We start from the raw sequence: 14,054 nt of genomic DNA on the forward strand, positions 1-14,054 counted from the left end.
TACAGACCATATAAGCTGGCCAGGGTAGGTCACAAGGGGTGAATGCTGGGACCTGATTGGTCCAGTTTGGAAGGTCCCATGAGGAGAAGGATCTCCTCAGTAACAGCCTGTGGAGCGGCTGTGTGTGTAATGGCGGCCAGCGTCTGAGAGTCCCTGAGGAGTAAGTGGATTTCTGCAGCCTGGAGAGACAGCCATGTGGGAACCCTGATGTGGGTGAGATAAGGATGAGGCTGAATAGCCTGTATAATGGACGCTATGCTGTAATGCTGTTTATATTGCTGTGGTTTATGATGACAAACAAACCTCATGGACTGTTATGGCTTATGAAAACCCGAGCTGGATCTAATTGTGTGGCTGCCAAGCGAGTGTCCCCCAACCTTGATTGACAGCGCTACCTCACAGTGAGTATAACTGTGTTTTGTGATTTTTAAATAAAAATGGAAAAGTGTGTTTTGTTTTATTTCAAATAAAAGACTTTTATTCTGGCTGAGTCTTTATTTACCATATAACTACAGGATTAGTAATGGAGAGGTGTGTCATAGACAACTCTCCATTAGTAAGCCGTGGGCTTGATGTCACCTGACAATATAATGGTGACATCAACCCCATAGATATAAACCCCACTTGCCACCGCAACAGGGCAAGTGGGAAGAGCCAGGCAAAGCACTAGAATTGGCGCATCTAATAATTGCGCCTTTTCTGGGTGGCTGCGGGCTGCTATTTTTAGGCTGGGGGGGCAATATCCATGGCCCCTTACCAGCCTGAGAATAACAACCCCCAGCTGTCTGCTTTAGCTTGACTGCTTGCCAAAAATGCGAGGGACCCCACACCGTTTTTGTAATCATTTATTTAAATAATTTATAAAAAAAAGGCATAGGGACCCCTCTTTTTTTTGATAGCCAGCCTTCCTAAAGCTGACAGCTGCAGCCCTCAGCTTTCAGTTTTGCCTGGCTGGTTATCAAAAGTACAGTGGAACCCGCACCGGTTTTTTCATTTAATTATTTATTTAGAGCTCAGGCGTCGGCTGATGAATACTCCCATCAGCCGCGCCTGCTCTCGCTATTATTAGCAGCATCAGGCGTATGCTGATGGGAGTAGTAGTCCCATCAGCCGACACCAGTGACCGGAGGTAAACGTTTTACCTCCAATCACAGCTTCAGGCTCTGGGATCTGCGGCTGTCTGATCGATGGTAATGATTTTACCGCTGATCAGAGGCAGTGTTTTCCGCTCTGTCATGCACATGACAGCATGGCAAACACTGGATGTTCAGGCCCCCCAAGTGAATGGGGTCCGGGTACTGTTCTGATACCCAAACTTTTTTTTTTTTTTAACTGTTCGGCCGGGCCCAATCATCCTGTGGTCCGCCCATCTCTAAATGCTACCACCCACTCCTACACAATTAATGCTGCCACCAGCCTTCAATATAATTAATGCAGCCACACACTCAGAACAATTAAAGATCGGTGGGAGTCCGAGACTAGGCCCCCGTAATGATCAGAACTTGCGTATGGCAATCTGAATGAGGTGGTTGGTTACCTTGCGCACTGGAGTAACCATCTTTTTTCCTGAGTTTTGGAGCGTTTTGCACAGTGAACATCCCCATGGGATACTATCGGGATACACAGGCCGAGGTCTAAGGGGAGGTGATGGGCAGAATGTAGAATGCGGACGATGTGTGCTGGACGCGCCTCCGGGTGACCTTGACCGTGGCTTCCCTTGATTGCTGTTAGCACTCGATGTGATGCCATCAGACCGCACTGTGTCTATTAGTAAATGGATGGAGGGGCCTCCACTCACATGGAAACTGAAGATCTGGAGAACTGTCAGTCTGCGTCCAGCCGGCATTGATCGCTCATAATGGGCTCGCTCGTAGCTTGCCATCGACCCGCTGCCTGGCCCGGCACCCCCTGCTGCACTGCGCTGCCATTGCCATGCTCTTATGGAGATCAGTTTTTCAGATTTACAGCCCGACCACAACTAATAAATGCCGAGCTCTTATATTTCTTCTTTTTTAGTTTTTGGCTTTTTGCACTATTACTCCGTTTTAGTTTTGCAATGCGGCTCACACTCCTAGAAAGCACAACCAGTAAATTTACACCATGCATTAAAGGACATAATATCATCGGTAATACTTACGGTATATGATTGCTGGAGGACGAACCCCCGGATGCCCACCGATGGGGGTCCCGCACCCCCTGTGTGCACATTTTGCTTTTTCAGCCTCTTTCTTTTTCCTGCACATTCAACTTTGATGTGGTCAGTGGTCATAAATCAACCAAGAGGAGCTCAAAAAAAAAAAAAACCCGATAAAATAATTTCAGCTTTCCTTTTTTTTGGGCTCACTTTCCGATCCTCAGTTTAACTCATTTTGCAGCCATCAATACACAGTGGCTATAGAAGACAAACTGTACAAAAATGTTGATAAAACCCAATGACAAACATTTTTAGCCAAAAATACATGCTTTTAAGTAATTAATGCCCCCAAAGTTGGAAAATCCCTTTAATTTCCTATAAAGAGTAAGAATTTTAACTTAAATGCATGTATTTTAGGCTTGAAGTCCAACTGGGTTTTATTAAAAAAATTTCGCCACACTAGGCTCTTTTGTTTCTTTTCACCTTGCTGGCTGCAGAATGAGTTAACTGAGGCTCCATAAGAGAGCTCTTTCTGGCATGCAGTTTGTAACTCATTGATCTGTTTGTTTTTGTTTTTTTGAGCTTTCTGACTTTGATGTTGTCTGAGTCATAAGCAGTCACCAAGGAGGTCAGAAAGACAAAAGAATGATACATTTTTCATCAGCACAAGCTCACTAACGGATTCTCAGTTTACTCATTCTGCAGTAAGTAATGCGCATGGAAACAAAGGTAAAACAGTGCAAAATTTTTAATGGAACCCAATTGCAAAATTTATTTTTGCCCCAAAATACACACATTTAATAATATGAAGATTTTCATATCGCAGCCATAAAAAGTCACAAATTGCTTAAAATTGTATATTCACTCCTGTCATTTGGCACATCGCTCTTCTCGATGGTTTCTGGTGTACGACCATGCTTAAAAAGTTGTGCGTAATTTGTGCCACATTTCTCAGTAAGTGGCGACATTTGTAGAAGCCGAGGATTTGCGAGAATACAAAAATTTTGGGGAAAAATGTGTCACAATTTTTGGCCAATTAGTCCTGCCAAAAAGCGAGTCCTCGTATGGCTAGGTCATGGGGAAAATAAAGTTTGAGTGCATTGATGTAAAAATTGCTCAATCCTGATGTGGTCAGACCTTAGGGGGTTAATGGTCTTGGATTGGCCCTTATGAGAGCGAATACGGGCCATTTCGCCGAATTAACGATTCTGGGGGCCAAACTCTGTCCTGCTGACACGTAAATCGACCCTTGGTTGCGAAACCCTTCCCCTCCCCGTCTCTGCTTCATGATCACTTGGTGCCGGCAGGCGATAATCTCAGGGTCATATTGTGTTATCGTCCTGGGACAGAAGCCACCGCACCTGCTGCGGACCAAGGTATGCCGCTATAACCTAGGAAGGGAACACGGCCCTGTGTCATGTAGTGGCAGAAATCAGGCCCGGCGGTAATACAGCTCATGTTGTGCCATTCAGGACTGTAGGAAAGCTGGGTGTGTGTCCATACTGGTCTACAGCGGTGAGTAAAGCCTTAGTATTAAATCCATCAATCATATTCAAAATAAAAAGGTGAAATAGACAATGAAATAGTAGTACCACATGCAATCGGTGCACGGGGGTGACGCTCTTTTTAGAAGAAAGCAGCCATGTTTTTCTTAAAGGGTTATGACTTTTAGTTTACAGATCACCAATGATCTGAAAAGGAACTGGGAAGCAAGTGTTAAGTTCTCCTACAGCAACCCCGCAGGTGAGCTGAAGTATTACAGTTCTCGGAGGAATAGATGAGCTACGATCACGCCGGGTCCTCCAGAGTGGGAGACGCTCTTTGTAACCGTTATCCCTTCTGATGTGAAATCAGAATAGGGCTCCCACCTATTAAAGGGGTCAAAAAACATGGCTGCCTTCTTACCAAAAGCAGTGCCCACCCCCGTTCACAGGTTTGGTATCGCAGCTCTGCCTCATTCACTTCCATGGGCTGTGACACCGGACAGGTGTGACTCTCGTTTTTGGTTTTTACAGATTTTCTGCTAGGGTGTAGAAAATGGGTTCTCCAGACCGGACGGCTGCATGTCTGTAGGGTCTGCCTGATCCGCGGCTCATCGCTGCGCCCCCTTTTTTCGGCGCGGAGTTCTCAGAAAGCGCAGCTTTTCAGCCTGTATTCCATATTTAGCCGCTCGTGAAAGCCTCTCCTGCTATTTCCCTTCACTTCCTTTCCCCTGAAATGTAATCCGTTTTTTGGGATATGGCCCCCTGCCAGGCCAGGAGGAATGCACATACACGAATGAGTGGAAGGTGCACGTCGGAGGCGCTCGCTTTGATGATCTGCCACTTGTTAGCCGCTTCTAAAATGTCCTGCCAAGTGAGGCTGAGCTCGCCGGAGACCTCATCGCAGTCATTCCACCTCTGCTCATGGGGAGAACAAGACCTCCATCTAATATTGAGTAATGGGTATGTGGACGGGCCGGGTGCTGCACCCCGCTATGTAGAACGGAAGACGGTCCCCATCGACCCTTCTCGGACGTTGGTCTTCGGAGCAGCGCTCGCCTCGGTTCGGCTCTGCATTAATCTCCAGGAGTCACTTGAGCACCCAATGTGCAGACATGTAATAGCACCGAGGCGCGCGTCCACATACCATCCCCGGCGCAGGTTTCAGCACTGCTCTGGGGGGTAATAACCGAGTGAATCACTGACACCATATTGCCTCCTTATTTACAGGCTGCATCATGTTCCCAAAATGGTTCGTGCACTAAGCCGAAGTCTCCTGTTTCACAAATATTCGGTGCTCTGAAAGTACAAACCCGTCTTCAATATCAAAGTGACCTTGGAATGGAAAACTGGAGCTAAAACCTGAACGGCTTGCAATTCAGCGACATGAGTCCGTCGTCTGACCGCATGCTGATGTGCGTAGTCATCTGCAAATTGGGGACGCGTGCGGCCGGCTGACTTTAAAAGGGGCGAATCCTCGCGGAACGGAGAGTTCCGCAACTTTCCAAGATACTTGGTTTAATTTTCTTTTTAACCAATTGCCGGATCTCTGCTTGCTGTCAGTGAATTGGTAAAGTCTTTGTTTTACATCCAGAGATCTTAACCTTTTTACAGTTGATGGTTTGTTTGTTCTAAGGCATCCGCATCCGTGCAGGCAGCACAAGTCTAAAAAGTTGGCTATTTCCATCCAAACATTTCTCCCCATCGATGAGACACCGATTCCTGGGATTTGACACTTATTCGCCGCCCCGTAGACGAGTGCCAAGTTTTGCTTCTGGCAAAAGAAATCCCTTTAAGTGTGGTAGTTGTCATTCATTCACGGCAAGCAGAAATTTCGAAATTCATCAAAGATGTTTGAAAAAGTATCGAACTCTTCAAAAATAACAGTGATCCGCCGAAACTGGAATTTGGCTATGAAGAGTTTGCCCGCTTTGGAAGCCACCCCCTCCATCCAGTCGTGATTCTCTAGGACTTGTGCCGCTCTCCATTCCGGTCTGTCAGATGCTGAAATGGGTTGTCACATTGTATCCTCTAGTATTGTGATATGGTGCATCGAACAGAATAACTTTACAAGAGTAAAGGAAAGTTTTTAAAACTTTTTTACAACTTTTTTTTTTTTATATACCGTTCTGAACCCTCATGGAGAGGTAGATCCTGGAAGCCAATGGATAACAGTTGATGCACAGCACGGACCAATGACGGTGGTGCAGCACTGACCAATGACGGTGGTGCAGCCAGTTGGTCCAGGTGGAACTACAGAGGCTGATGTGGCAGAATCTCGTCAGTTCGAGCAAGCGGGAATCACAGGATCTGATGAAGCAGCCGGAAAGACGCAAACAAGACTCGATGAGGAGTCAGTGATGCAGTGCTGAGTTTGGTACAAGAGATACAAAGGCAGAGCTGGTCTGTCGATGTAGCAGAATTTTCAAAGAAAAATGGGAATAGCGAAGTTAAATTGCACAGTGATACAGTAGAGCTGACTCAGCAATAATGCAGGGCTAAGTCCGACGCAGAGTAGGCTGCATTATGGCAGAGTTGAGATTGTCACATAGTTCAATGCAGAACCGGCGTTGACTCGGCGATACTGCAGAGCTCAGTTTGTAAGCTAGTCCAGGGCAGAACTGGCCAGCAGTGTAGCAGGGTTACCCAGCAATACATCAGTGCTGGATTTGTCAGAGAGTCTTGATAAAGCAGGAAGGCGCTAATACTACAATCCCGTGAAATGTGTCGAGAACCGAGACTGATCTGCACAGTCTCCCAGGATATTAATGACCATGCCGGAATATTTCCCCTTCCAGGATTGCCGAGTCCTCATCGATCCCCGTCCTGTATAACTGATCTCCTGACCCCCGTGTGTTGTTACAGGTCTGCAGTACGTTGGATTTTGGTTATTTTTGGCCCCGGCAAATATTTTCCATGTGTTATATATTATGTAGCGTAGTAGTGTTCTTCTGCCTGTCTCACCTAATGAGCTGGAATAGACATCATTTCTGCACCCGCCGCCAGTAAGAGGAACATTCAGTCCTGAGATACAGGAGAGAACCCTCATGACAGGTCGTACCCTCCCGAAACAGCGCCACACCTGTCCGTAGGCCATGAGTGGCATTGCACTTCAGCTCCATTTAAGTAAATTCTGCCACCCCAGAAATCCATCATCTGAGCATTTTCCATTTTTCGAGCTGCGACCTTTCAAAAAGTCTGATCTGTTGTAAAAATGGGCACCAGGACGCACGCGGTGAGAGCGCAGCCATCCTGCAGCGCCAGCCGCGTGCTCCCTCGGACGGCTCGTTACTCCCGCCAGCCGCGGCTCGTCACTTGCAGATGTGGTCGCTCCGACCTCTGGCGCACACATGACGTCTTTAGGACAGAGCGCAATTGTTTCTTTTAACCCTTTTACGTTTTTCTAGGATTTCATGACGGGTAACTCGATATTTTACCGCTCAGCGGAGCATTGTGCACACAGAGGATGGAAGGTTTTGCGCAGCCGGTTTGGGCGCAATTTGCATATTTAACCTCCAGTTCACCAGCAGCGACGGCTCCGGGTCAATAGTTATAATTGCGGCCCGGAGCTAAAAAAGGATCTCGCTTTCTAACTTGATTGATACTGCGGAGCGAGCGGTTTCTCATATTTGCTGCCTGCATTTTCTCAGGACTGACGGCTTCATGTGTGTTTATACTGCGCCATAGTATATCAATCCCCATTCCTGGTGTCTTAACCCCTTCATACCCTGCCGAATTTTAGGGTTTTTTTACTCTTTTCCCCAAGAACCATAACGTTATTACCATACGGCTCGTTTTATGTCACGACGAGCTGCGGTTTATTTACTATTTTTTGGGGGGGGGGATGCACGATGAGTGAAAAACACCATTTTTTTTTTCTTTGCGGCATTTATCGTACATGTTAAATAATAAATGTCTATTTTTATTAGACTGAACGTTTACAGATGCACTGATATCAATCTTTTTAATTTATTTTGGGGGGTTGGAAAAGGATGGGGGGATTTTATATTTTTAATATTTTTAAAAAATGTTAAACTTTTTTTATTTTTTTTATTATTATTTATCGTCTTATTAGTGTTTTTTGTCTTCCGAGGGGATTTGACTATACACTGGAATAATTTAGCATTATTTTTATTATTTTTTATCTATTTTATTTTATTGTTCTGTTGTATTTATTATTGTTAGTTATTATCTCATTATTTTTCTTTCTTTTTTTTTGTCTGCCCAGGGAATTTGACAATACACTGGAATACACTCAAGCATTATTTTTTTATCTTTTTATTATTTTTTATTATTTTTATTATTATTTTGTGTATTTTTATACTTTTTATCCATTAGGTTTTTATTTTTTTAGTTTCCTCAGGGTACTTGACTATACACTGGAATACTTAAGCATTATTTTTATTATTTTTTTATTATTATTTTTAGGTTTTTATTTATTTTTATATATTTTTTTCCATTATATTTTTTTAGTCTCCCCAGGGGGGGTTGACTATACACTGGAATACGTCAGTGTGTAGTAAAAGTAATGGTACGTCCTACTTAGGGAAGGGTTGAAAGGGACACTGTCTCTACTTGGTAGCGTCACTTTTAGGGTATTTGCACGTTAAGTATTTGCAGAATATATTTCTGCATCAATAACATGTCTCTTGTCAGAAAACATGTTGTTTTTTCTTCCCAGTCATTTGAATGGCTGAAAAGCCTCAAAAACGATTAAATAATTGACACCCGACAGATATGAAACTGAACCAAAGAAACAATAATCGTGTGCACGAGATTTCTGAAATTTCCTCCACTTTCCTGGGATAGTAGTTGTGTGGTGACCCAGCTCTGTCCCGGGCGGCACGTCTTGTGCTCAGTCTTGGCGTTCAGTATTGGACTGGTAGATGTGCGGTGACCCAGCTCCGGCCCGGGCGGCACATCTCATGCGCAGCCTGACGTTCAGTATTGGGCTGGTAGATGTGCGGTGACCCAGCTCCGGCCCAAGCGGCACGTCTCATGCTCAGTCTGACGTTCAGTATTGGGCTGGTAGATGTGCGGTGACCCAGCTCCGGCCCGGGCGGCACGTCTCATGCGCAGCCTGACGTTCAGTTTTGGGCTGGTAGATGTGCGGTGACCCAGCTCCGGCCCGAGCGGCACATCTCATGCTCAGTCTGACGTTCAGTATTGGGCTGGTAGATATTCGGTGACCCAGCTCTGGCCCGGGTGGCACGTCTCGTGCTCAGTCTTGGCGTTCAGTATCGTGGTTGGTTGATGTGTGGTGACCCAGCTCTGGCCCGGGTGGCACGTCTCGTGCTCAGTCTTGGCGTTCAGTATCAGGGCTGGTTGATGTGCGGTGACCCAGCTCTGGCCCGGTCGGCACGTCTCGTGCTCAGTCTTGGCGTTCAGTATCGTGGTTGGTTGATGTGTGGTGACCCAGCTCCTGCCCGGGTGGCACGTTTCGTGCTCAGTCTTGGCGTTCACTATCAGGGCTGGTTGATGTGCGGTGACCCAGCTCTGGCCCGGGCGGCACATCTCGTGCTCAGTCTTTGTGTTCAGTATCGGGCTGGTTGATGTGCGGTGACCCAGCTCTGGCCCGGGCGGCACGTCTCGTGTTCAGTCTTGGCATTCAGTATCAGGGCTGGTTGATGTGCGGTGACCCAGCTCCGGCCCGGACGGTGCGTCTCGTGCTCAGTCTTGACGTTCAGTATGGGGCTGGTTGATGTGCGGTGACCCAGCTATGGCCCGGGCGGCACGTCTCGTGCTCAGTCTTTGTGTTCAGTATCGGGCTGGTTGATGTGCGGTGACCCAGCTCTGGCCCGGGCGGCACGTCTCGTGTTCAGTCTTGGCATTCAGTATCAGGGCTGGTTGATGTGCGGTGACCCAGCTCCGGCCCGGATGGTGCGTCTCGTGCTCAGTCTTGACGTTCAGTATGGGGCTGGTAGATATGTGGTGATCCAGCTCCGGCCTGGGCGGCACATCTCATGCTCTGTCTTTGCGTTCAGTATCGGGCTGGTAGATGTGCGTTCGTCCTCTCCGCCTGTCAGAGCGGCGCTCCGCTGTAATGACACGGGCGGGCCGCTGCTGTCAGCATGTTGTTTGCACGCTCGCAATCTGCACAGCTGACAGGTCTCTCGTCTCCTCTTTGACTGGTCAAGTGCAGCAGATGAGACGCGCAATTCAAGCAACACATCACTAAACAGCGGGGCAGACATGAAGCCTGGCGCTGCATCAGAGAAAAAAAAGACGCTTTTATTTTTTTTCTATCGCTCAAAAATAGCTTCACTTTTATGCCATTTCTTTATTTATTTTAGTAGTCAACGGATCACATCTTGACCTTTCAGATACAGTTGTGGCCAAAAGTATTGACACCCCTGCAATTCTGTCAGATAATACTCAGTTTCTTCCTGAAAATGATTGCAAACACAAATTCTTTGTTATTAATATCTTCATTTAATTTGTCTTAAATGAAAAAACACAAAAAGAATTGTCCTAAAGCCAAATTGGATATAATTCCACACCAAACATAAAAAAGAGGGTGGACAAAAGTATTGGCACTGTTCGAAAAATCATGTGATGCTTCTCTAATTTGTGTAATTAACAGCACCTGTAACTTACCTGTGGCACCTAACAGGTGTTGGCAATAACTAAATCACACTTGCAGCCAGTTGACATGGATTAAAGTTGACTCAACCTCTGTCCTGTGTCCTTGTGTGTACCACATTGAGCATGGAGAAAAGAAAGAAGACCAAAGAATTGTCTGAGGACTTGAGAAACCAAATTGTGAGGAAGCATGAGCAATCTCAAGGCTACAAGTCCATCTCCAAAGACCAGAATATTCCTGTGTCTACCGTGCACAGTGTCGTCAAGAATTGTAAAGCCCATGGCACTGTGGCTAACCTCCCTAGATGTGGACGGAAAAGAAAATTGACAAGAGATTTCAACGCAAGATTGTGCGGATGTTGGATAAAGAACCTCGACTAACATCCAAACAAGTTCAAGCTGAACTTTGAATGCCTCTTTTTTTCTCCTGTAAACTCTATGTTGATGCCTTTGCCCAAAAAGCTCTACTTTTATCTCATCTGACCAGAGAACATTCTTCCAAAACGTTTTAGGCTTTTTCAGGTAAGTTTTGGCAAACTCCAGCCTGTCTTTTTATGTCTCGGGGTAAGAAGTGGGGTCTTCCTGGGTCTCCTACCATACAGTCCCTTTTCATTCAGACGCCGACGGATAGTACGGGTTGACACTGTTGTACCTTCGGACTGCAGGGCAGCTTGAACTTGTTTGGATGTTATTCGAGGTTCTTTATCCAACATCCGCACAATCTTGCGTTGAAATCTCTTGTCAATTTTTCTTTTCCGTCCACATCTAGGGAGGTTAGCCACAGTGCCATGGGCTTTACACTTCTTGACGACACTGTGCACGGTAGACACAGGAATATTCTGGTCTTTGGAGATGGACTTGTAGCCTTGAGATTGCTCATGCTTCCTCACAATTTGGTTTCTCAAGTCCTCAGACAGTTCTTTGGTCTTCTTTCTTTTCTCCATGCTCAATGTGGTACACACAAGGACACAGGACAGAGGTTGAGTCAACTTTAATCCATGTCAACTGGCTGCAAGTGTGATTTAGTTATTGCCAACACCTGTTAGGTGCCACAGGTAAGTTACAGGTGCTGTTAATTACACAAATTAGAGAAGCATCACATGATTTTTCGAACAGTGCCAATACTTTTGTCCACCCTCTTTTTATGTTTGGTGTGGAATTATATCCAATTTGGCTTTAGGACAATTCTTTTTGTGTTTTTTCATTTAAGACAAATTAAATGAAGATAATAATAACAAAGAATTTGTGTTTGCAATCATTTTCAGGAAGAAACTGAGTATTATCTGACAGAATTGCAGGGGTGTTAATACTTTTGGCCACAACTGTACATAACTCGTTCCGAGCCTTCATTTTCTCTGGTATTTGGAGCAAATACTTTGAGTTTCTATGTTATCCCAAATGCTTCTCCTGCTTCTCAAAACAGATGCAATTCATAATATACCAAGACACAAAGTGAAATATATCTAAAGTCTGATACATTTGGAGCAAACTAGTTGTTACCTGTCCCAATTGCAGTGGTGGACTCTGCTCCTTCCTTCCTGTGTGACTGGCTCCCTAAGTGCTAGTTCGCGTCAGGTTACTAAGCTTACCTTGCTTGCACCTCTGATCTCACCATCCTGGGCTATTTAAGGCTGGCTCAGGAGGCTTTGTGCCACCTGAGGATTCAGGTAGCTAGTGCACACTGCTATTGGGTGCCTTCACTCACATGACCAACACAACTTCTGCAGTTCCTGTTTGCTATTTGCACTCCAGGAACAAGGTGCCTGCCTACTTATCTCTGCTGATTCTAGGTGCTGTCACTCTTCTGCATGAAGATACAGTTCTGCATACTCATCCATGCTGATTGAAAGTGCACACCTCACTCTCCTACATCACTGCATCTGTTTCTGCACACTCCTCTCTGCTGATTCAAGGTGCTGTCTGCACACTCTGCTCTGTTGCATCAATGTCCTTTTTTATGTGACGTCAATTGCAACAAGAAGCAAATGCGCCGTGGAAAGTCTTAACTTTCTATGTCCGTGCACCGCCGAGAAAAAATATGCCTTTTTGGGGCATTCACATTAGTAGAAGTCGTTAAAAAAAGGACTAGAACAAGTCACACCAATGCAACAGGATTTTGCAGAGGACACAGATGGGAACAAGGAAATGCGTGACTCGCTCCAAGCATGCACGGGCAAAAGCTATTCTTTCTCTGCACATATACATCAAGCTCGAGCCATGCACTGGTGACCATGCCCATGCACATCAGCTGAAGCCACTAAAGGAAAAAGGGACCCGAAAATGCCATGCAAAGGCAAGAGTAGAATTTTGCAAAGGACAATGGGAAGCTTAACGCCCTCTGAGCCTACCCAAACGGCAAACTACGCTTTCTCTGCACACGTTTACAAGGGCTTGCAAAATGCCACTAAGAGACAACAGTGGAGCTTTGTAGGAAATGTGGCATGCAAATGCATTAGGCGGCACTTTTTAAAAGCTATGTAACACTTCCCTTGAAAGTTAAAGTTAGTTTACAGTTTTCCAGAACTTTCTATGAAGTATCCAAAACTATTTAAATATACAAATTGCCTCCTCAGACAAGAAGAGGACTTGAACTTTACCAAGCATTACTGCATTACTTAGGATAAAAGCCAAACCAGAATCTCACTTTGCAAACACGTGTTTCGGGGTGTTGCCCCTTCCTCAGTGCAAAGCAAGAGATCTGATGTGGCCGTGTGAGAGACATCTGACTGGAACTTAAGGGGTAATGTTTCTACATACCTTTGTAAGGAGACTTTTAAACCATGCAATTCTCTCGTGGGAAATTAAATGTGCAAATTGCCTCTTCAGATCGGAAGAGGACTTGAACTCTGGTGCCACCTACTAAACTACTAAAAAATTATTATTAATATTTTTATTTCTTTTTAGAGCACCAATTATTACATACAAAACAGAAGTAGAAATTGCAAAGAACAAACTAATAGTGACAGACAGGTACAGAGGGGAGAGGATCCTGCCCTTGTGAGTCTATATCTCTTCTTTTGCACTAAGGAGGGTCAACAACCCGAAACACGTGTCTGCAAATAGAGATACTTTTTTTGGCTTTTATCTAAAGTCATATGGTAAGGCTCGTTAATGTTTTGACATTGACTTGTAGGATTGCTACTTCCAGAAGGTGCACTTAGAGTTCAAGTCCTCTTCCTTGCTATTTAATTTCCCAGGGAAGAATTGCGTGGCTTATAAGTCTCCTTACATCGGCATGTCAGGCTAGTCATTCTCCACATTACTTCTTAGCCCCAAAAACTATTTAAGAATTTTCTCCAGAAACTGTACTTTGCCCAGATTGAAGAGCATGGAGAACTGCAGGAACAGTGCTTTCTCCACCCAAAAACAGGGTCTTGCGGGATCTCTTATTCTGGTATCCAACAAAGTTAGGGCTTTGTTTTTTGTTTTAATTCGATATTCTTAAGAATAAAACGGGGGAGTATGGGAGGACCCCTCTAAATTGAAGTAGTGATTTTTCTTATTTGGTAGTGTTGGTCTGCACTGTATGGAAGCATCCTGTAAATGCATACTGCCCATATTGCGTTTCTCACCGCTTTACTGCAGTATGACTTTTGTATTGAATTGCAGTTTCGTTTGGTTACAGAGCGTCGTCCGATGTTTGTGGCACCCCAAGCTGAATCAGATCATGGTGGGAACTGGTAACGGATTAGCCAAAGTTTATTATGACCCATTCCAAAGCCAGAGGTAGGAAATATGTCATTTCTGAATCATTTTGATGTATGCAATCACATGGAAACTTTGTTCTTCAGCTCCAGTTAGAGAGACTGTTGCAGTGCTTCTTGGGGAAAGATGCAAAATCACTCTCTCTTGAGACA

General features: G+C 45.2%; 1 protein-coding gene across 2 annotated transcripts in view; it reads left to right on the top strand.

Moving 5' to 3' along the window:
- The window catches only part of WDR70 (WD repeat domain 70), a 319,614-nt gene that overhangs the window by 198,830 nt on the left and 106,730 nt on the right, over positions 1–14,054 (top strand). For both annotated transcript variants that reach the window (XM_073543960.1, XM_073543959.1), the window contains exon 14: positions 13,823–13,923. In XM_073543960.1, the coding sequence (XP_073400061.1) occupies positions 13,823–13,923 (101 nt within the window). The remainder of the gene's footprint in view (positions 1–13,822; positions 13,924–14,054) is intronic.

The sequence above is a fragment of the Dendrobates tinctorius genome, unplaced genomic scaffold (assembly GCF_039654945.1).
Source record: "Dendrobates tinctorius isolate UK_male_01 unplaced genomic scaffold, ASM3965494v1 ptg000135l, whole genome shotgun sequence".
In the NCBI taxonomy this organism is placed as follows: Eukaryota; Metazoa; Chordata; class Amphibia; order Anura; family Dendrobatidae; genus Dendrobates; species Dendrobates tinctorius.